At 44.9% G+C, this 25,176-nt stretch overlaps 1 protein-coding gene across 2 annotated transcripts in view; it reads left to right on the forward strand.

Annotated features, from left to right (window-relative positions):
* ntrk3b (neurotrophic tyrosine kinase, receptor, type 3b) overlaps positions 1–25,176 on the forward strand; it is a 127,775-nt gene that overhangs the window by 40,780 nt on the left and 61,819 nt on the right. For both annotated transcript variants that reach the window (XM_031587037.2, XM_031587038.2), the window contains exons 4-7: positions 10,860–10,928; positions 17,788–17,945; positions 20,299–20,441; positions 20,912–21,053. In XM_031587037.2, coding sequence (XP_031442897.1) covers positions 10,860–10,928; positions 17,788–17,945; positions 20,299–20,441; positions 20,912–21,053 — 512 coding nt within the window. The remainder of the gene's footprint in view (positions 1–10,859; positions 10,929–17,787; positions 17,946–20,298; positions 20,442–20,911; positions 21,054–25,176) is intronic.

The following is a 25,176-nucleotide window of genomic DNA, read 5'->3' on the forward strand; positions in this document are numbered from 1 at the left end:
TCTTTCTCAGGGGAGGCTGTGTCAGGCTGTATGACACCCCGCTTAGATCAATAGCTTCTCTAAAAGGAAAGCCATACGGGCCACCCTCCAGTTGAACCGTGCGGGGCGAGGTTCAGGGAATTGTCCTACTTGCTATTTTCCGTCATTAAAAAGAGACACTCTAAATAGATCTCTCAGTCCAACAGGGAAATTCTTCCAGTGCTCACAGCAGTACAGATGGGCTCGGGAGAAGATGGCTAACCTGACTGAAGCACTCTCTCTTTCACACATATTAGATTATTGGGGCAAAGTGTAGGATTTTTCACAACAACATGTTTTTATTTTGAAGTAGAGTAGCCAATGAGAGCTTTGATCTTTAATATACAAAAACAAACCGACTAGAGACTGGAGACTAGAATTTTGTACTTTGCAATTATATTTTGTTTAATTCGATTACATTTTATTTAGAAAGTTTAGTATAACACTGTTGAGCCTTTTTAACTCTCTCTGCAAAAACAAACTAATTTATCAAAAACCCAGGGGCTGTTTTTGATTAGGAACTATAGTTTTCCATGTATTTCGAAAAGGTACATGGATGAATAATTGAGTACTTACCTCAGGTGTTTCTCCGTTTCATTGTTAGTTCTGTATAAAGCAGCACCTGTCAAACAAACAGAGGAACTAAGCTTTCAGTTCAGGCCCAGTCTTACTGGCATTCGTCTATTTTTTGTTTAAATCAACTGTAAACATACATTTAAATATATATATATATTCAGAGGTGCTGAAATATATATATATATAAAAAAACACACATTATACACATTTCTGGCCAAGACTTTTGGGCTCTGAACCTTGTTAACATGGGTGTTGGGTTCACAAAGCATTTTTAAATTTCATGTGGTTTGACTACTAAAGTGCTTTGGAGTGACACTATTTTTTTCAAAGCCAGTGGCATACACAATGAATATAGATGAGGCAGGTGCCAACACACCTGTAATAGGATGCCATTGTGGCCCTCTCTACTGAGTGCTGTGATGTGAGCATCCTCATCCTGGAAGAGGCTGTGTTGCCCGGGCGACCCTTACACTCAGCACATCTGGTTTGACAGACAGAGGCCTGCTCAAGTCCTGACACCCTGTGTACACACCAACACACAAACACAAACATGGACACACACACACACACACACACACACACACACACACACACACACACACACACACACACACACACACACACACACACACACACACACACACACATACACACACACACACACTCAGTCAGAAAGGTGCCTCTGCTTCAACAGACATCTGCTGAAATAAGATAAGGGTGGGAAACACACACACACACACACACACACACACACACACACACACACACACACACACACACACACACAGTGTTACCTTGAGCATCTTTCCTCCTTTTCATGTGTGGTAAGAGAGAAGCAGATCCCCAGCAGCAGGTAACCCAGACCGTCAGGAAAGCCCTTAAATGAGCTTGTTTGCCTCGAGACAAGGCAAGGAGTAGGCGAGTCAGCATCTCTGGACTGTAAGACTCTCTCTTTGTGTGCTGTTGGCTCGCCTATTGTTTCTGATGGCCCTGAAAGCCAATCACTGTCTCAGTGTCCACGTCCATTTAAAGATCCCCTTATCACCAGCAGGAGCTAAGGCAGTGGCAGTGAGCGAGTGTGTGTGTATGTGTGTGTGTGTGTGTGTCTGTGTGTGTGTGTGTGTCTGTGTGTGTGTGTGTGTGTGTGTGAAATCCATTTTCAGTAAGCGCCATTTGCAGATAGCTCTCATTCGTTCCCATAAAAGCTCCCAGTATATCTTCTGAATTGGCTTCCACTACAGAGAGCTAACTTTCAATTCATTTATAATGAGCCCCACTCAGGAGACATACGGATGTTCACTATTAGCTCATCTCTGGGACTCCGAAGCTGCGCTCTTCTCGGGCCAAGTGATGTCTTACTGCAGAAAGCCCGTCCTTGAAAAACCAATCCCGGAGCTGACGGTTTGATAGCCGACCAAGGCATCCAGGTGCGGACTTAATGCAAACTGCTCCACTCGTGGTATTAATTAAATCGCTTGTGGTAATGATCTAATTAAAACTGGACCAAGTTAAAGGAAGAGAGGTGGGCGAAGCGAGCGATAAGCTCTGTAATATCAGGAGACAGAGAGAGAGATTTTGGCACGCCGCTCACTTGCTCCTTCACTCGTTCGACTCGCCCCGGCCTTGTGAAGTCTCCGAGCAACAAGGCCTCATTAGGTCTGTTATCAGTGGAAGTGGTGTGCCGAGATGCCAATGACATTAACACGCCTCCTTCTGGCGGCTCATTGATTGCGCAAGACCCGCCGAAGAAACAAGGGGCCAATCTTAAAACGCAAACGGATCCCGTGTAACCGAGCTAACATCTAAGGCTAGCGCCACGGACGCGCTGCGTTTAAGCGCTGTAGCCGTAGCTATGGAGGAAGCGGTGATATCATGTTGTAAGCCATAAGCCAAAGGCCCTGCGAGTGACTGAGAGGAGCTGGCAGAGGAAGTGTGTGAGTCAAGTGGGGATTTCTCAAGTGCGCTGGTTGTTTTTTGCCGGTTCACTGCACCTCCACACACTCTGCACATTTTTGTTTTGCTTATGGAGGTTTTTGACATGATAAATGGCGGATGCCCCAGGAACTCCACGGCTCCCCGCTCGTCTCAACCAGCTCCGGCTGGAGTTAACTCTTCTGCCTCTCCCAGACCATCCGTCCCTGTCACTCATCTTATATAGCTACTGCATGCTGTTGAGACTGGTGCCAAAGCTATCAGCTTTTTAAACATCTTTCACAAATTCAACACCAAATTCCACACTATCTATCTATCTATATGTCTGTCTCTCTCTCTATCTATCTATCTATCTATCTATCTATCTATCTATCTATCTATCTATCTATCTATCAATCTATCTCTCTGTCTGTCTATCTATCTATCTATCTATCTATTGAGATGAAGAATAGCATATAAAATCATCAACAGTCACAATTCAGAGAGAAAAAAGATGAAACGTTAATTAGGGCATAATTAAAGCAGCTCTGTAGAGAACACTGGTTGGGAGTTCAGTCAGGATAGCAGTTTCATCTGATCCCACCTTAGAGGTACTGTGTGCAACTTCAGCAGAGTCCAGACTGATGTCTGTGTACAGCGCCGGCCCACCTGGAATACACTCAAACACAAGAGACGAAGGAGGCAGCCAAGAATTTCTGAATTTCTTAAGCAGCTTTTAATTGGCTACTTTCTCCCATTTAGACCTATGATCTGAAACTGTTACCCACCCTCCCTCCTCTGCTGGTCCTGTGCTGGTTTGCCCTGTCTGGTGTTTCCAGTCGTGCTGGACCGGGGGGACTTAAGTACTTGCGGAACCTGGCAGGCCAAGGTGGTGCCACAACGTTTCATTGGGGCAGCCAGGCGAAGTGCCAAACGGCATGACCCGAGTGCCAGTTATCTGTGCCATCTGCCCTCCTCGCACTGCTCAGGAAATCTCATCAAACCAGCTCAAGATGGCGCGCCCAGGTGGCAGGGCAGGGCCGTGCGGCGAGTGCCAACCTCGCGCTGCTCCAGGGGAGGGAAGGGTGGCACGGCGCCAGCTGCGGGCAGCCTGACAGCTTTCACGTTGTTCATTAAGGCCGTCTCACGCCTCTGTCTCTGGGAAGACGCCCAGGCGAACAGAGCCGTGCTCATCCTCTCCCACTCCCACCCCCACCCCGTCCTTAGGTATTTATTTATTTAGTCACTCGCGCCGATTTAGCGTTTATTTATTTATTCATCTAGTTACTTACTCACACAGATTTAGTCTTCAACTCTGCCCCTCGCTCTTTTGAGGGGATTTACAGGGAAACGGTCAGCATTTACGCTGTGAGAGGGGATGGAGTTTGGGATGGAGCCCTGTTGCCGTGGAGATGGGTGATGATGGGGAGGGGGGGTCGTCAGGTGTAATTGGGGAGACGCAGGCGAAAGCAGCAGAGAGCCAAAACCCCTGAAGAGAGACAACGGCTAGTGGAGCATCCAAAGCTGTCTGTCTCTCTCTCTTTCTCTTTCTTTCTCTCTCTCGCTCTCTCACACTGTTGCTTCCCTTTTTTGTCTCTCTCTCTCCCTCTCCCCCCCTCTCTCTCTCTTCATCTCCCTCCCTCTGTTGCCTCTCTCTTATCTCCCTCTCCTGCTAGCCGGGGGCTGGCAGACTGGTCATGTCTGGAGAGTATTTATCCTCATTTGTACTGGGTCAGAAGGGAGCGAAATGGGCATCTCCCCCACTGGGGTCGCATCTGAAAGCATGACCCTCCGTCTTCTCTTTTCATCATCCTCAACCAGCGCCACAATCATGCTAAACGCAGCGCCCGCACTCACACCAGGCCAGCGCAGGAGCGTGCCGCCAAACGTCTCGCCGCAACGATCTGCACTCGAATGCCGATTGGCTGGTGTGACTCGCTGCAAACAAGTGGCTGTCAAAAGCGAGGATGTCCATCTCTGAGAAGTTATGCTAAGGGAAGGACGTAGCGGCGATGGGCTGGGATACTGCTGCTTTGAGTGTCATGCTGATAAGACACAGTAGGAGAAGGTACGCCGCAGTAGGGACGGTCAGTGACAGCCATGTTGCACGGGTACGAACTGCGTCCTCTAGAAAAACAGTGGCCAGTTGCAATAAAAAATGTGTATCCTCGCTTTTCATGCGGAGCTAGCATCAGTTTTTCAGTTCTCACTTCCTTTATAAAATAGGTCTGTTAATGCTTAATTATCTGTTGTTTGTTTAATCATGGCGTTAGAGCGATTTTTTTTCATTTTGTTGCTTTGCTAGTACTTTTCCCAGTAACATTGACATTACATGTATTTTATGAAATTAAAATACATGTCCTTGGTAGAAGCCATCTTCACCCTGATACAGAGAGGCAGAAGTATAGAGAGACAGGAAGACTATTTGATTTGCCATTGGGGAATAAAGAGCAGTCCTACATGGTGTGAGTTGACAGAAAAAGAAGAGACACCAATGGTGAGATTTGAGAGTCAGAGTAGAACAAATGCCATGGGACCTGACACCTCAACTAATCCTGTTTTTAATTAACGGGTCACTTTATTTCTTCTAGCTTAGTCACTTCAGTGCTTCTGTTTAACAGAGAGAGCCGTGTTCCTGTTCTAACCCAAAAGGGAGAGATATTACCATTTGTTAAGGGATTACACTGACCTACTATACGGCTGAAGACCAGCAGCATAGAGCAGAACTCTGGCTTAGTCAAACGCATTCATTATCGCTCAATTACATCACCTCTGTTCACTGACGGTCAGGAAGGAGACATCCACATGTTTAGGAGTCGCATGGTTGTTAGTCTTTTAACTTTTGCAATACTTCTATACTGTATATATATATATATTTGTGTGTATATATATATGAGGTATTTCTAATCCTAGTCATTCCAAAAAGTAAGAAAAAACAAGTCCAATCCTGCAAAGGTTTCTTCATAAGACAGCTCAGAGACAGAAAGAGCATCCTTGTGTGCAGGATAAGAATGACCTTAGCCTAATCTTTACCTGGCTCTTTACCCAGCACGTACTTCCTAGGGTTTGATATATAGAACGCAGAGTATGCTAACAATGAGTATGAATATTGTGTGAGGTCTGGGATGTGGGGATTTAAAAGGTGCTGCACATAACAAAACGCTTGAATGTTTAATGTCTTATGGGAACTAAGTCCATGCATGCTTGTGGTGAAGAATCATAAAACATTGCTTTTCGCTGCCCGCATGATCTGAAACAGTAATGTGTTTTTAGTGATTATATGTTTACTTGACTCGCTGTCGATTTATAACTATTTAAGACATAGGGGATTTTTTTCCCCAAGAGCTGTTGAATGTGGAAGTCTATAATTTCAGGTGCGATAATTCAAAGTGATCGCACAAATAGGCTTCATAAATAAACCCATGTATTATAAATGTGGGTTTTTACAAAAAACTTTTACGGATAACTTCCCCCAGATTTATATTTATTGCTAAAGACTTGCCTCCACCTCCTAAAAGCCTCCACGGGGTTGCAGGAAGCACAGTATCCCCGTTAGTCTCTCTCTCCTCCGCTTTTGAAAGAGTTATTTGGCAGGAACATGAATAATGGAGCGACACGTGAGTCGTGTCACACAGAGAGGAAGGGAAGCGCTAAGCTATGGCGTGACGGTAAACAGAAAACACAGAGACAGTGGCTCTCTGTGCCTCACCATGAGGCCTCTTAGAGGAGCTAAATCCTGACGAAAGAGACTCCAGAGGTGCTTTTAGCAAAGTCATTTAACAGACTATAAGGGCGTCCTGTGGAGTGCTGCACAAATGTATTGCCATGGCGATTAGCATACAAACTTACATGAATTCTGCATTGAGGGAATGTTATGGCTGTGAGGTTCTCAACGTGGCCATCAAAGTCGGGAGGTAGCTACAGGTTAAATTTCACATTGAGCCGGCAATAGCCATTCAATATGGATCTATAATATAATTGACGAACACGTGTGACACGCTGCCTTGTCGTGGAATCGATGCGACTCCCCCCGCTCTGTGATGGATCGGCTTCACATTGATATCTCTCTCTGATGTCCTGTCAGAATCACACGCGGCGTGAAGATGCTTCTGCTTTACTCCAGCACAAACTGTCCTCAATCAGGCCATTTCACGCCTGATTAAAAAGCTACAATAAAATGCTACACCGGCCCACTTGCAACATAAACAACAGACTCTCAATGTTTGAAATGAAGCAGAGGCAGCAGTGGCATCTGACTTGACTGAAACGGCTCTGGCCAGGAACTGGCACAGGTTCGCCACAGATTTGGCCCGTCTCCGCTGAGCTGAAAGCATGCATGCACGGCTTGCTAACAGGCAGTGCTTAACCACGCGCATTTAGAAAGCAAACTACAGTTAGTCATATATTTCAGCACAGATCAAAGCGTTTTCCTCCTCTTGCTCCCCCTCTCCTCCTCAGTCTGCTCCTGTCTGGCTCCCCCCTCCCCTCCTCAGCTGCTATGAATGAGCCCTAATTAGCTGTGCGTAAGCCAGAGCCTGGCTACTCATGGACCGGCGTGATTAAACGCCATTCCGGAGGCAAAAACCCCCGCTGACCTCCGGGCCCGGGAAATGAATGACCCATCATGCATTGCTCTCACTTGACCCCTTCACCTGCCAGTTAACCCTCACCAGAGCAAGGAGCCTGATTAACAGCATCGTAATTACAGTCTTCCCCCCACCCGCGCTAAATTAATACATCTATTGATTTGTCAGTTTTGTCAATATTTGAGACTGCTACGGCCAAGTCATTTAGATTCAAATTGGTGGTAGTGGATAAAATCCATGAGCGATGTTTTTTCTATGAAAATCCAATGCAGAGAAATTTATCTGGCTTGCTTTTTCAATTGGGTATGCATAAAATTACTTATTTTCTCTCAGATTTTAAAAATAGGTCCTGCTTGGCATCGGTTTTAAGGTGTAACTTTCTTTCTCTTTAGCGGTAGGCGAAAGGAGCTCTCTGTGGTTGATTTTCTTTTAGCAGCTTCGCAGGGTGTGTAAAGTCATGTTGGAAGAGATGTAATTCTCAGCGTGTGTGTTCTCACACGTTTACCGAGCCAGCAGCGGACAGCTATAGCACAAACCTACAATGTTCCCAGGAGTTGGAAGCAATAAAAACTGGATGGAAAGAAAAATATATTGAAAGAAATTTAAAAATAGAGTTGTAAAGGAGTAGTAGCAGAACATGTACAATATACTGCATGTAGAAAAGTACAAAAACAGAAAACAGAAAATAGGGTGAAATGTTTTCACGGTTTCAGAAGAGTTATGTAGGGTAACGCTGTGTGGCTCATTTAACTAAGCTCATACTGTACATTATTTTGTCACAACATTGAAAAAAAAGCATCTTTGTCCTCCAAGACCCCATGTTGAAATCTGCTGACCTGTTTGTTCTGAAACTGATTTTATACGCCATTAATTTTCCCATTTTGAGTAATCACTTCTGTGTGTCTGAGCTTGATGGCTTATTTATTTATTCGCCCGGGTGTTCAGCCTCCTCCCCTTGGACTCACTTTGGGCAGTGTTTTTCACACTGCTAGCAAGCACTGACCTTTAACACAGAGCACTTCCTGCTACTGAGGCGCGAGTCACTCTTCACAGCCTTTTAAGGATCCATTTCTTCCTCCATTTTGATCTCTTCCTCCATCTCAATTGCTCCCTTCATCTCACTATTCTTCACATCCTCTTTCCCTCTGTCCGTCCTTTTCTCAATCCAACTATGTTCTCTCTTTCCATCCCTCTCTCTTCCTCTTTCCATCCCTCTTTCCATCTCTCTCTCCATCCCTCTTTCATCCTTCTCTCTTCCTCTTTCTTCCTCTCTCCATCCCTCTTTCCATCCTTCTCTCTCTTCCTCTCTCCATCCCTCTCTCTCCCTCATTGTAACACCTACTGACATGGAATCACTGATACGGAAGGTTTTCAATTTGACTTAATGTCTGAAAGATGTTTCAAAACTTTCTTACTCTTCCTCTTTCAGTCCCTACCTATTTCTATTCCTTTCTCCATCTCTCTCTCAATCCCTCATTCCCCTCCTCCATGCATCCCTTCCTCTCCATCCCTCCCGCTCTCCCGCCCTCCCTCCCTCCCCCTCAATGATTCCCTCCCTCTCTCACTCATGTCTTTGAGGTTGAAATCCCTCTGCTCCCATCTGTAAGCTGCCCACCCGAAAGTTCTCTGTCTGATTCTTTCACTGTGTCCTTCTCCATCTCACACTCTCTTGCCTATCACACACTCTTGCCTCTCACACTCTCTTGCCTCTCACACACTCTTACCTCACACTCTCTTGCCTCTCACACTATCTTGCCTCTCACACACTCTCTTGCCTCTCACACCCTCTTGCCTATCACACACTCTTGCCTCACACACACACATAGACAGATAGATAGATAGACAGACAGACAGACAGACAGACAGACACACACGCACACACACACACACACACACACACACACACACTCCTACACATGCTACTCTACTGTGCTCCCTGCTGCCTAACCACCCCATTTCACATGACACACACACACACACACACACACACACACAAATACAGGCACTTAGTTCACACTCACACACATGTCTTTACATACAATACACATGCACACAGTCACACACACACACACACTCACACACACAGGCTGTGATGTTGGAGAATTCTGGCAAGGACACAGTCAAGGTTATTAGTAACTTTATATTCTCCTCCACACTCCCAAAGGTTGGTCTCCTCTGCATGTTCATAAAGACAAGGACGAGCACATAGCATCTTTGTTTATGCACTCGCCTCTTTTTGTCCTGTTTCTAATGCTTTACAGCAGGCCCATCGGGGTCACCTCTCTTTCTGGTGCACTTCGTCAAAGGGTGTTTTATTTCTCGACGCGTTCCCGCCGGAGACATCAAATGAATCTCCCGTGGATCGTAAAGGACACACACGCTAAGATTGAGGAAGGTAGTGTGGTGATACGTCAGGGAGGAAAACCTCACTGTTCAAAAAACACACTCAGTTATGATGGGACCGAAATCAGAAAGGAATGATTAAGACCTGTGTGATACAGAGAGAAAAAAGAAAGAGAGAGAGAGAGAGAAAGTGAATAGGACAGAGACAAAGAAAAGATAGAAAGAGCGACAGATAGGACAGAGAGGAGAGAAGAAGAGGGAGAGAGAGAAGGAGAGAAAGAGACAAATAAACTCCTCCCACCGCATCCATCGCAGGGGCATAAAAGGCTCTGTGTTGCCATGGCAATGGGCTTGAGAAGCAGAAAGCAGCACTTGTTAGATCCCTCACACACTACGTGGAAGACCCCGAGGATGAACTGAACACACACACACACACTTGCACACACACACGCACACACACACACACACACACGCGTGCGCGCTGTTGTAATTTACGCCTCATGACGCCCCCCTCCCACCATCGCCTCCTGCCAGGACCTCCCCCTTCACTTGTGCACGGATCAATACTCATTATCGAGTCGCCAATTCCTCTGCTTTCTCATGCACTGCTACCCTCACCACTCCAAGAGGAAGAGGAGGGAGCAGTCAGGACAATGAAAGTAATTCAGGCAGAAGGGTGTGTGATAGAAACCACGATTACGTAACGGAAGACGCGGTGGCACTCGGTGCTGCTGGTGACTGCGGTTTTTTGCCTGCTGAAATGACCGGAATTATTTAGACCAGACAGTGCCATACTGACAGCTCCCGCCATCGCGAGTGGCAGCGCACCATGTAGCCATTCAATTCAGATCAGTGCAATCCATCAAAGCAGGGCACTAATGTGATCTGTGCGTCATGTGGCTCATTTTATTTATTGCATGTTTTGGGCAGCGCTGCAGGCTGCATGTGGTTTGTATGGTTCCTGTCAGATGGTATCACTGCATCAGTGTCTCTTAGTCACGTCTGCAGAGACGCGCTATCCATCTGGAGCGCCGAGCCCTGAGCGCTCGTCTCCCACCAAAGGCCTTCCTTACGCAAATCATTTCCTACAACGCCAAACTCCCCTTCGATTCAATTTCCTGCCTTTTAAAAAAGCAGGGCAAAACAAAAAGTCCTTCCGAGATCTCTCAATCTTTACATCTCTGCTGTTATTTATCTATTAGGTAATTTATTTCCCTATGAGATGTGCTCTATTGGGTTAGGTTGTGACTCAGAGATGTTTGAGTTTGTCCTCATTGGAGACCTCTATGCAGCTGCCCCCCCCTCCCTGAAGCTGTCCCCCAACCCCCCTATATCCCACCTCCCCCCTCCACCAACCCTACTCCCATTTCCTGCTGGTGACTCATGAACCCCCCCTCTGTCTCTGTCCCTGTGCTTCCTCCACAGAAACCTGTCGAAGAATCCCCTCTCCACCCTCTCCTGGCAGCTCTTCCAGAGTCTTCAGCTAAACGAGCTGTAAGTTACTGCACAACAACAACAACAACAACAACAACAACAACAACAACAACACCATCACCAACAACTACACCATAACCAACAGCAATAATACTAGCAACAACAACACCATCACCACCACCATCCCTTACAACAACACCATCACTGACAACAATAAGACTAGCAACAACAACGTAATCACCAACAAGAACACCATCACCACCAACAACAATACCATCACCAACAACAACACCATCACTGACAACAATAACACTAGCAACAACAACAACATCATCAACAACAGCAATAACACTAGCAACAACAACACCATCACCAACATCAACACCATCACGACAACAATTACACTAGCAACAACAACTCTAATAACAGCAACACCAACGCAAGCAAAACAACACCAACACATGCAACAACATCACCATAAGCACCACTATCCACAGAAAAACCATCACCACCAGTTCGTTTTATGTTCTGATGTGTGGAGGCAAAAAAAAAAACAGAAGAAATGAGTATAATTTGTTTGTGTAATTGTATGCATGGTGTGTGTGTGTGTGTGTGTTTGTGTGCGTACACACTTTTACACGTGTGATCTAACATAATATGATTTTTATGTAATTGGCGGACTACAAACAGTTTCATTTCAGGAAATCACACCGCTATGTTTTCAATCTGCTGTATAATGTGCATTGCCACCAATTTGTTCAAAGTGTCAAAACAAAAGCCTCCATATGATTGAGCCCAATTGCAGTTCTGTGCTGTTAGAGACGTCCAAGTAATTTCCTTTGCCTAATTAAGACACCCAAATGTAATGGATTGGTTGGCCCGAGGGAATTTGATCTCATTTTCTTTTTTGTCATGAATATTTTACAACATCTGTGGCTTTATGAAAGTGATTTTAAAATGCTTGCTGAGTTATTCTTTGAAATGAAACCTTAAATGCCATAAAAGCATGATTTGACTTCACTTGTGTGCATTATGTTATTTATATCACCAAGCCCATGGCTTGTGTCCAATTGGACAGTGTTTTCAGCCAATAGCTTATTGAGAGAAAGGAAGAAGAAGAAGATGATGATGATGAGGATGATGAAGACTGAAAAGATGATGATGAAGGAGAAGATAAAGAAAAAGAAAAAAATAATGATAAAAAGAAGATGATGATGATGAAGAAGAAAAAGATGAAGATGAAAAAGAAGAAGAAGAAAAAGAAGAAGCAGAAGAAAAGAGGAAGATAAATATATGCATTATAGTGATATATGTCTTGCCATCGTTACAAACAGTTCATGTATGTGTATGCCTCACACTTGACCTACAGTAAGCAGTGAGACAGTGGGGGCCCAGGAGACTGCCCATACCTCATTAGTCCATTGGCGCCATACAGTATGTGACTGACTCCCAGTCATTACTCATGTTAGGACCATAACCTGTTCTCTGTTCTCGGTTCTCTGTTCTCGGTTCTCTGTGCGACCAACTCAGTATCGGTTCTGAATAAATTGTCATGCGGTTGTGAGCAGACAGCGGGCTGCACTTTGTGCGTGGTGAGAAGTTGTGTGTGTTATCCCTGAGCTGTGTGGCAGGAGTAGTTATTTAATTGAGCAGGTAATGAGAGCTCTCGGTGACACCCCCTTCTCCTTCTGGGGCTAAGCGCCCAACCGCAAGTCAATCACGTCCAGGCTGAGGAGCCATTTCACCTGCTGGGTATTTAGTCCATGATTATTTGAATAATGCTCAATGCTTCGACTCAGTGGCGCAGTCATTGCCCACCTAGGCCTTTCCAATCCTTCTGACTAATAAGGAGGAATGCACAGAGATCAAAGTAGTGGAAATAATAACCGTTTGACGCCGAGAACAAGGAGCGAGGCGCCCACAGCTCAGAGCCAATCCACCCTCTCCCACACACACCCACACAAACCCACCCACACACACACCTAACCTCCTCTCAGCTTTGACATGCTCTGTTATTGAGCGCAGTGTTTTTTGAAGTCTGAGAGGCTCAGTGCTGTTTAAAGCATGAATGGAAAGCATTCACACGCACGCACACACACACACACACACACACACACACCCACCCACACACACACACACACACACACACACACACACACACACACACACACACACACACACACACACACACACACCTAACCTCTGTCAGAGGGTTTCTCATGAATATTATGTTCCGATAATGGGGCACAGCCCCCACTGTGGCAAAGCACTCCTACGGGGCTACTGGGTCTAAGAGTGAGAGCATGGGGTAAAAAATACACACACACACACACACACACACACACACACACACACACACACACACACACACACACACACACAGACGGGCTGTTTGGAGTCAATTTCCTGGAAGGACTGAATGCGTTGTAATGAATATTTTTGCTTGGCAGAGAGAGGGGGCGTTTCAGAAGAGAGTTGTTTTGGGGTCTTGCTGTGCTTGAACCACATTTAGGGAAGTAAATGGTCTCTGTGATTTTACCCCAAACAACCTTAAACTCCAAGAGAAGCGTTTCTTGATTATCAGTGATTATGCTCGTAATTATGACTATGATTATAATTGCATCATCAGCTTTCCAAGCGCAAACAAAAACACCTACCAGGAGCCGTCAGAGATGGGTTTATTAAATACCCCCACTGAATGCTAATCAAAAGGTAATTATCAAAACCAGTGAAGCTTGAATGCAAGCAAAATATGCATGGGTGCCGTGCCGTGCCATGGCTTTTGAATGTTTGCAGTGCTCGATGTAAATGCGGCTGTCCTGCGAGAGCCTCGACTCAGTGTGTCACTCAAACCGGGCTTCTCAAAGGCTCAGCACAATCCAGCCAGTCGCAGGAGGCCGCCAACGGTGATGGATCTGAGAATGCTCCGGGCCATTATCTAATTAGTTATACGTTGGCTTTTTTTTTTTGCCTGGTTCTGCAAAGCAAAACACTCCTCTCATTTCTGTTCAGTATGAGTACATTCTCATTCGGTGCTTTGTCAGAATAAGGTGTTGAAAGTCTTTTTGTTTCTTTTGTAACAAAAGCTCAAATCTAATTGCTATTTACTACTACTTGCAGAGTGAGTAAAGACTCTGGTGTTCGTGCAGACATACAGGTGTTGAAAGTCTTTTTGTTTCTTTTGTAACAAAAGCTTTAATCTAATTGCTATTTACTACTACTTGCAGAGTGAGTAAAGACTCTGGTGTTCGTGCAGACATACAGGTGTTGGAAGTCTTCACAGTCACTCTGGCCCTTATTGATTGGGAAATGAGATCGTCTCTGTTTTGTGCTGCATTCAGATCCTTGCGTGCGGAGTGCACCTCTGGAATGGCAGCGGTACACACAGAGACACACACAGAGACACACACACAGAGACACACACACAGAGACACACACACAGAGACACACACACACACACACACACACACACACACACACACACACACACAGTCACTCTCGGGTTTGCGCATCCCCGCTGGAGTGGAAAATCACAAATGACAAATCTCATGTCGCCACTAAATGGGTGATGTGCTAAAAGCTCATTCAAAGCAAGTCTAGAGCTACCCACTCATTTATTTTTCATCTACACTTTTGGTTGGGGTGGGGTGGGGTGGGGGCGCGTAGATGCAGGGGGAGGTAGCTTTTGTGTTGCTCTCTTTCACAGCTGCAGTCATCTGGGGCCACAAATATTTTCGTTCTTGGGGACCCAATCGGCCACGGGCGGTAAGCATCAGCAATCCCATTATTGTGTTGACTTTCCTTTAATCCCGGATTTTCCCACAATCCAGCGGGGCCTGCTGGGGCTCTGGCGTCTTCCTCATTTCCATCTGAGTAGAGATTCCTTCTTGAGCATAGGAGTGATCAAAACAGTATTTTTATCGCCCGGCTTGTGGATCTGAGCCACGGCTAAAATAGCTCAGAAGATGGCTTCAGGACGTGAGAAAGAAACGTCGACAAAGAAAGAGGAAGAAAGAGAAAAGAAAAAGAGCAAGAGAGAGAGAGAGTGGGTGGAAAAAAAAGAAACTTGTACATATTTCAGCTGTGAGATGTTTAGCGATGGTGTTTTTTTTTTTTTAATTGTGCGAGTGCTACAGTTAGCGGAGCAGCGTAGGCTTTATTGGATTATCCATCTCGGAACAGATGTTATTGATAAGCCAAGTGGGCTGTGACCTTCCAGGAAGCACCCGCAGATCATAAGCCTCCGTTATTAAAGGGATCAGGGGGGGGGGATCACCAGGCTTCGGCCAGTGGGCTGAAAGATCATTAAATTCAGGGGAAGAATGAGAGGTGTGTGCGTGTTGGGGGGAGTTAGGGGGATGTCAGGGGTGGTAATTAAACAGGAAAGAGGAGCAATGAGATGATTGGAGATTTAAGCACAACGAAACCGCATCTGCGCCAACCGGTGCGTTAGTGTGGAAGACTTAACACATACTGGCTGGTCACACGATCGACACAGGATAGAGACAAAGCCAGCAGCTGCCGTTCATTTTCAAATTAGGCAAGTGGTCTATTTTATGCAAATACTGAGCGATGCGACACGGCGACTACCAATGGGAGTAAAGGCAGCGTGACGAATGTTGTTGAAACTTTAACCTCAACTGGAATCACAGATGTTGGACCAAACTCCGAAGATGGCAGTTTTTTTTATATATTCATAGATTTTTGAAAAGTTACCAAGACATAGACACTGTACAATCTAAAAAATACATGTCTGAGGTTATTTGTGGGGCGTCTGCTGGCCAACTATCTATCCGTTGAACCAAATGAGCAATCATGTCTAACCTGGTAACCACAAGCTGGGAACACCCATTAATCTCCCTCATGAGTCGCTCGAGTGACCATAGGAATATAAAAAATATATACGAGTAGATGAGACACAAATGAAATATCAGCGATAAAAAAGTAAAGGCTATAAACAATTTAAATATAAAATATAAGCAATATAAAATATGAAATACAAAATACAATTAACGATAAAATAGAACTAACAAGGGTGCAAAAGTCCAATAAATGAGTGGAGCGAGAGGTATGGAGTGATGCTGTGGGGTGTTCAATAACGTGTGGTTGGTGTAGAAATACAATTATCAGTGGCTTGAAATGACATGTAAGTAAAATATCGCACACCCTCCATAATAGCAACACATCAGTCTTGTCTGACTGAGATGTCTGAGTCCAATAGGGCTTTTTTTTTGAAGAAACTGATTTTCATTATTTGTGTGTGTGCGCGGATTGATCTGAAGCGGGTGTGTAATGTGGATGTAGGCCTGCTGTTTTTGTTTTATCCTCATTTTTATCCTTGTCTGCTTTTGTTTTTGATGAGCTCACAAAGTGAGCAAAAAGGGCTATGAATTCTGGCACAGATTTGGCACCAGATTTGGGCAGACATTAGCAACAAGCAGGGAAGGAAGGGGTGTGTGAGTGTGTGTGTGATATTTTCTTCTTTGTTAATCGCTTTTTATTGATCCAATTTTCTCAGAACAAAGTCAAACCAATCTACAAGGCAAAAACATACAGCAAGTAACAGTGATACTTGTGGGGAATGGGGGAAAAGATAAAAAGAGGAGGGGGGAGGGGGGGCAGCAATGAGACGTGCTGTCCTTCTTGTCATGGGTCATGCGTGGACTGGAGATGAGGTAAAAGAAGTCATAAACTGTGACCTTTCACCTTTATTGGCATTCCCGGCAAGCACCCCATTTTCTTGTTAATACGGCTTATCAGTGAAGAGAGAGGAGCCACGTGATACATGCAGCCATCGCAGTCGCTCTCACGTGTTTTTACTCCACACACACACACAGTCACACAGACACAGACACACACACACACACATACACACACACACACACACACACACACAAAAGCACACAGACGGTTCTGCCAGTGGTAGTGTCGCCTCTGTGGGGAGACGCAGGAATTAGGACGAGCCTTGTCTCATCCTCCCATGCGCAGACTCCCTGTGGTGGGACTCAGGTAATGGAAACAACAGCAAACACTATAAAGCACTTAAGCCGTGGCTACTGCATAAAGAATATAGAAAAATCAAGAAGAGAGAGAGAGGGAGAGAGGGAGAGAGAGAGAGAGAGGTGTAGAGGAACACAGAGAAAGGGAGAGAAAATAACTGATTTCAAAAATTGCGCTGGATGTACAAAAATATGTTTTTAAGGAAGCAGTTAATGTATTCCCCAAGCATGGAGCTCAAATGGAAAGGAAGGGAGTCCCGCTGAGATCAAAGGCCTTTAGGAACAATACACCTGGATTCACACAGCTTATTTAAATTCCAATGAAGCAACCTGCGCTGTGTGTGTGTGTGTGTGTGTGTGTGTGTGTGTGTGTGTGTGTGTGTATGTGTGTGGATTGAAGACAGAATTGCTCATCGCATTGATAATAAATCTAGGCCCTGGACTGTGAAAGAATTATCATACATGTAACTCTCTGCCTTCAAAGTCAACTCAAGTTCATTTGGACTATTCCAATTTAGTGTGTGATGTGTGATGTGTGATGTGTGGAGTGCTGTAAATGGCGTGAAGGGTGAAGATCTTTACAGGTACTGTGTGTGTGTGTGTGTGTGTCCTGACATTTCACCAAAGACTTAGGTGGGATCTACATGGGGCAGTGACAAATATGTAACCATGATTTCCCTTCTCTTCTCTTCTCTTCTCTCCTCTCCTCTCCTCTCCTCTCCTCTCCTCTCCTCTCCTCTCCTCTCCTCTTCTCTTTTCTTCTTCTTCCTTTCTCTTCTCTCCTCTTCTCTCCTGTGTCCTCTTCTCTCCTCTCCTCTTCTCTCTCTCCTCTCCTCTTCTCTCTCCTCTCCTCTCCTCCTTTCTCTCCTCTCCTTTCTTCTCCCCTCTCCTCTCTTCTCCTCTCTCCTCTTCTCCTCAAGGCGTCTGGAGGGGATCCTGTTTGACTGTGGCTGTGGGATCCGCTGGATCCAGCTGTGGCAGCAGAGAGCAAAAGCCCTTCTCAACGGCCAGCGCCTCTACTGTAAGAAAGGAGGCGGTTCCAAGATCTCCCTGCGCTCCATGCACATCCCCCACTGTGGTAAGAGCCCCCTCATCAGCCACGGAATCAGGAACCATGACATCAGAGCTGTGCCAGGTCTGTGCCAAGACAGAGCCGGGCGAGGGTGCAATCAGCGTCAAATGTCTCCCAGTCTGTTCCCACAGGGTCACAGACTGTGGTACAACCAGGCCTCCAGGCCAGATCAGGGCAGTATCTGTCCAAACCCAGGCCAGATCAGGGCCAGATTAGAGCCAAATAAGGGTCAGATCAAGGCCAAATATGTCCAAACCCAGGCCAGATGACAGCCAGATCTTCCAAATCCAGACCAGATTAGGGCCAAACCCAGGACAAATCTGGGCCAGATCAGAGCCAGAGCTTTCCAAACTCGCTCCTGTCTGTGGTCTCTCCCCTGTCTGTGGTCTCTCCCATGTCTGTGGTCTCTCCCCTGTCTGTGGTCTCTCCCCTGTCTGTGGTCTCGCTCCTGTCAGTGGTCTCGCTGTGCCTCATGCTGAGAGCTGCGCGTGTGGCTCTGTTCTCCTCCCAGATCGTAATTGGTGGCCAATTAAAGGCATTGATTGGGCTGAGAGTGTTGCCTCCTGTGCTTCTCTTGCCTTAATTACAAACGCCCTGAGATCTTATCTCAAACAGACACACACACACACACACACACACACACACACACACACACACACACACACACACACACACACACACACACACACACACACACACACACACACACACACACACACTCACACACACAGCCCTTGCTGCAGTCAGCTTTAGGTGGCTACACACACACACACACACACACACACACACACACTCACAGCCCTTGCTGCAGTCAGCTTTAGTTGGCTACACACACACACACACACACACACACACACACACACACACACACACACACTCACAGCCCTTGCTGCAGTCAGCTTTAGTTGGCTACACACACACACACACACACACACACACACACACACACACACATACACACACACATACACACACCATGTGGAAGAGCCACATCTTTCTCTCTGTCCCAAAAAGCTCTCTAAGGTATGTGTTGGAGTGCCCTGTTATGTTATACCTGCTGTTGTAGGCAACATCCACTATTACAGTGCACTGCAGTGGGACGCATTGAGTTAAAAGCAGTGCTAGCATTTAAATACTTCTTTGAATAATGCACAAACATCTACACAATATGTAAATATACAATCACATTTTAAACTTGATAACATAACATAATAATAAGAATGTCATCTTTTCGTTTTCAAAGACTCTTTTATAAAACATCTTCAACTTGTAAAATGTAAAGTGTGACATTTGAATTGGTACATTTGAACTTTTAGGAGCAGTTTAGTACCTTGTGACCTATGCATAACAATGAGTAACAGGATATTGATACTTGTCTATAGCATATTTACACATGTTAGGGTTCGAATTCATGTTTGAGTGCATGTAGGTACATAGTATCAATATGCTATTATAAAGAGGTAGTTAGCGTGCTACTACACCCATAATGGCATCTTTATAATGCAATTTATGCGTATGCTGTTATAGAGAGATAGTTAGCGTGCTACTATATCCTAAATGCTATCATTTTAATGTAATTTATGTTTGAGCTCATGTAAGTACAGATTTTCAGTATGCTCTTGTAGAGAGATAGTTAGCGTGCTACTATATCCTTAATGCTATCATTATAATGTAATTTATATTTGAGTTCATGTAAGTACAGATTATCAGTATGCTCTTGTAGAGAGATAGTTAGCGTGCTACTATATCCTTAATGCTATCATTAGAATGTATTAAAGGCACTGTGATATAAAGTCTTAAGGAGCTAATTTGCTCCCTTTTGATCTACCTATCTGCAGTGCCCTGGTGGTTTCAGCTGAGTCTCTTTAAGTCTGTGAACGCTATGATTCCTATATTAAAACTCCAGTAAGACAGATAGCACCCAGAAAGTGGCCAGCCCATCTGTGCCCATCTGTCCCTGGGTCAGCTCATATATCACAAGTTCTGATATGACATTCGGTGTGTGTGTGTGTGTGTGTGTGTGTGTGTTTGTGAGTTTGTGTGGTATGAGTATGTGGGTATGGGTGAGTGTGTGAGTTTATGAGTTATGGATATGTGTCTGAGTATGAGAAAGTGTATGTGCGTGTGTGAGTTTGTGAGTTTGTGTGGTATGTGTATGTGGCAGTATGAGCGAGTGTGTGTGTGTGTGTTTATCTTTGAATAAGTGAGTGTGAGTGTGCTTGTGTAAATGTCTCTGTGCATAAGTGTCTTCCTCTTGATCGTCCCCAGCGGAGGCCTCCATGTGTCCATGCCTTTACCAGCTGCTGTGCTGCTGTCCTGCTGCCTTTAGCTCACCTCTCCTGTCTCTCCCACTCCTCAGACCTGCCAGACATCGCTGTGACCCACAGCAACCTGACGGTGATGGAGGGTGCTAATGTCACCGTCACATGTAACGGATCTGGCGTGCCCCTGCCCGAGGTTGACTGGACCGTCAGTGGCCTGCAGTCCATAAACACACACCAGGTGAGACAGCAAAGCATGCTGGGAAAGACGACAGAAGCAGTCCTGATGTTTGTTTATGTCAAGCTGTATTTGGTCTGTTACTGTATTTGTTTTTTTATGTCACATTTCTATCTATCTATCTATCGTTTTATCTATCTATCTATCTGTCAGTCTGTCTGTCTGTCTGGTTGTCTATCTATCTATCTATGTTTGTCTCTCTGTCTATCTGTCTGTCTATCTGTCTGTCTGTGTATTTGTGTGTCTATATTTTTTTTACATTGGTTAATTGTTTCCTTGCCTACATCCATTCTGCTTTCTGTCCTTCTATTCTTCTATTCCATTCTATTCTGCTCCATTTTTTCCTTCTTTCCTTCTATATCCCTGGGCTCCCTGCTCTCTATTCAGGCAATGTTGTGTGTGTGTGTCTGTGTGTGTGTGTGTGTGTGTGTGTGTGTGTGTGTGTGTGTGTGTGTTGTCTTTTTCCCCTGCAGTCTAATGTATACCCCAACAACATCCACTCAATCAATCTCACCCTCTTCAACCTGAGCCGGGAAGACAACGGCTTCACCCTCACCTGCATCTCAGAGAACGTGGTGGGAATGACCAACGCTTCCATCCATCTGGCCGTGCAGTGTGAGTGTGCTCCTGCCTATTTGTTCACGTATTTATTTATTTACTCACACCTGGATCAATCTTTTGTTTGTTTCGTTTGCTTGTTGATATATGCACTGACTTCGCATTTATTTCCATAAGGTGGTACTGTAAACATGTATATTTGAACTTCCTTTAATGTTCTATAGGAGGGAGTGATATGGTAAACAACATGTATGTGAATGAGATACTGTTTGTGTGTCTGTTTGTGAGATTCTGTGTCTGTGTGTGTGTATGTGTGTATATGTATGAGATACTGTCTTTGTGTCTTTTTGTGAGATACTGTGTATGTGTGTGTGTGTGTTTGTGTGGATGGATATGGCTGTAGACCACAATCACAACATGGCTGTCCTGGGTGCTGCTCTCTTATTCAGAGGCATCCGCTAACAAACCCACCCTCCACGGATTAGCACCGCGAGGAACAGACATCCGTACACCACAGATTGTGAAAAGCAATTAAACGCTGACACTCTCAGAAATAGATCGGTGTGGTTCGAGAACTCGATGTTCCTAATTAGCAAGCATACACCTTCGAGGTGGTGTGAAAGATGCATGATCCCGAAAAAAAGAGACAAACCTGTTTTTAATTGTTGCTAAGTCATCTTGCCCGCAAAAGTGTGATTTCAGCAAGTCGCAGCGAGTCGATGGCTTTCTACTCTGCTGCCAGGGCGAGCCACACAGTCGATGTGGTTACAGCCCGTCAAACGCTTTTCAAATCACTCTGTGGCACTTCCAGAAAAAGCACAGACGTCTGTCGAAGGCACACGTTCAGCCTGTCTCTACACCCCCTCCACCTCTCTCTTCTTCCCTCTCTCTCTCCCTCTATGTCTCGCTTTTCCTCTCGCTCTCATTCTTTCCCTCTCTTCCTCTCTCTCTTCTCATCCCCTGCCTCTTTTCCACTTCCTCCTCCCCCCTCTCTCTCTCCCCTCTCTCCCCCTCTGTCAGTCACTTTATTACTTTTTCTTTCTTACTCCATTGTTTCTCTGAATTATCATTATCTCCCTTCTTTCTTCCTTCTCTCTTTTATCTGCCTCTCCTTTTCTCCTCCCTCTCTTTCTCTGTCATCCCTCTCTCTCTTTATCTGTCCCATTCTTTTCATTCTTGGACATGTTGTTTCTCTCCTCCCCACCTGTCTTCCTCTCTTTCTATCAGAGTGTGTGTGTGTGTGTGTGTTTTTGTTTTTCTGTTTCTCCATCAATATTCTTCGTCTTTCCCACCTCTCAGTCTGTCAGGCCCTCTCTGAGGTGCTGTTCTGCAGATTGGTCTTGCTGCGAGTGACCGCAGGACACACTAAATGACAGGTCTCTCGCAGACGCCATATCAGACGTGGCAAGCATGGCAAGTGTGTGTATGTGTGTGTGTGTGTGTGTCTGCATGTGCGTGAGTGTGTGTGTGTGTCTGCATGTGCGTGAGTGTGTGTGCGTGTGTGTGCGTGTGTGTGCATGCTCCCCACTCTCTCTTTCTGTATGTGTGTATTTGTATTGTATTGTTTGATCAGTGTGTGTTCCTGTGTATATATATATATTTGTGTATGTGTGTGTGTGTTGGGCTGCTGATTTTAGATGTGTCTCATTTATGGAGTCCTATGGCTTTGTGGGTGTGTATCCTGAGTCATCACCCCCCTATCGTTCCCCCCGACACTCATAACACACACACACACACACACACACACACACACACACACACACACACACACACACACACACACACACACACTCTGCATTCCGCAATGTGTCACTCATACACAGCTTTCGTGTGGACATCTCAGGGTGATACCTAACCAAGACAAAACACACACACACACACACACACACACACACACACACACACACACACACACACACACACACACACACACACACACACACGTACCAACCAAGACACATCACTTCCAAGGTTTTACTTCATATTCAGCCAGCGCCACTTTAACTGTGTGCTTAATTGCATACCCCCATTCAAAGCCAAAGCATAGCCGTGTGTGTGTGTGTGTGTGTGTGTGTGTGTGTGTGTGTGTGTGTGTTTGTGTGAAGGGGAGCAGCCTCACTAATCAGACACTCCCTCCTTCAGGCTGTCTGTGTGTTTTATGGTGTGTAAGGAACAAAAGGACATTTCTCAAGTCTGCCACAACATCATGTCCTTTTTACCCAACTCAGAGAAGTACCAAGCATTTGAAACTATTCTGGAATAGCATCAGCAACATCACATTAAACATCAGGAACTTCAATGATACAGTATATCACATCTGAGCACATTTGCTATTCATACCAGGGGGTTCAGGCCCTGGGCTCTGTAAAGCACCTCATTGTTTTGGCACTATATAAAAAGAAATTGAATTGAATTGAATTGAATCAAATACAAATTAAGTATTCTCCAGTATAGAACCAGCAGCATCATGCTGAAGTGTGAACCCAGCACTGCACCATGTTAAAGTTTTAGTCTGCTGTTCACCCAGCAAATGACTGAAACTCTTAAAGGGACTGAAGCTCTTAAAGAGAAGGAAATGTGGAGATTTGGTTCTTGTGGACTCTCTAATGACAGGGCTCTGGTGTCTGTTCCACTGTGATGGTTCTTGATGGCCCACTTTTGAGATTAATTCTGTGACTGACGGCTATCGCTCATGGTTCTGACACTGTGAAAGAAACCCAAGTGTGATGTGATGCTTAAGATGGATCACACTTCCGGTCCCATGCGGAGACGACATTAGGTTGGGATTTGGGGATATTCTAACTGTTTCATGTCTAAATCAAACTGACATTCTGGTAGGATTGGTAGATCTCCAGAGTGTTTTCAAGCTGTGTTACGATAGAAGGGATATGTATTTTTTTTACATGGCTCATTGTTCCCATTTAAAATAATGCTTTTGAACTCTTTCAGAGCCAATGCCTAAAGGTTAAACATGGTGATTCTGATATGCAGATTCTGCTCTTGAACCATAAGTAGATCCCCCCCCCCCCCAAAAAAAAAACAGCTGGATTTCTAAATTCTTCCAGAACTGTCATTCTCACGAGTGGAGCATATGATAAAAGGGCTCATTTTGTAGCCTACATGGCTGCATGGTCCCCCCTGCCAAAACGGCGGTTGCGGGCCTCTGGCCACCCAAAGATACCCCACGGCACTGCCTTTGATCCTTGAGAGACCAGTCATGTAGATTTTGCCCCAGAAGAGGAATTTCCTGACTTCTTTCTGAAAGTCTGACTCAAATGACAGGCAATTTATCTCGCTCTCTCGCTAACATATTGCTAATGTTACTATAGTAACGGCATGTATGTGTGGTGCCTCACTACTACTCTGTCAAGCTATCCGTTTCTGAAAACAAATTCGACTCGATTTAGAAGCACCTTTTGTCAGGTGAAAATCTGGGTGTAAACGTGGTTGGACTGCAGAGTTTGCCTGGCAGGGAGCCTAATGGCTTATGTAGGTTCTTCACATTTGTCTTGAGGCTTGTCTTCCTCGCTGAGGTCTCCTCCTTTTGTTCTATTTAGTTTTCCATGTAGATCTTAACAGTTGTGTGTATCGAATACTGAAGTGGCGATTTAGCTATTAAAGGGTTCAATCCACCTGCAAACGAGTGGGTAGTTTGGATGCTAAGGCAGCTGAGTTGATGGAGGGGGGATAGTAGATTTAAAAGTAATTTGTATTTTTGCGCCAACATTTTAACATGCTTTCACTGGGCAGTAAATATTGTGATTAAATAAACAGTTTTTCCTTTTAGTAAATCAGACGCAAAGAGCTATTATAATAATTAGAATGCATACATCCTTCATTTTAATCCTCAATAATCCTCTCTCATCTCATCAATTTTAGGGTTTAACTGAATGAAGTTTTATTGGATATTCTACACCTACATTTAATTATCTTTACAATAAGAGGTCATTTGTTAGATGTGGTGCAGCCAATCCAGAGAAATTAGCAAAAATGTTAAGGTATCATCCTAACATATAAACAAGTTGTGATGTGTACATTTAAATGAATGCAGAGCCTCAAATTTTGAGTGAATATTCGTGGGTAGCTCTTGAAGAGGTAAGAAATTATCTGCGGCAATGACTAAGGATCAAATATAACAATTCTAACAATATTTTAATAGTTATACTATGGGTGTATAAAA

The sequence above is a fragment of the Clupea harengus genome, chromosome 20 (assembly GCF_900700415.2).
Source record: "Clupea harengus chromosome 20, Ch_v2.0.2, whole genome shotgun sequence".
NCBI lineage: Eukaryota > Metazoa > Chordata > Actinopteri > Clupeiformes > Clupeidae > Clupea > Clupea harengus.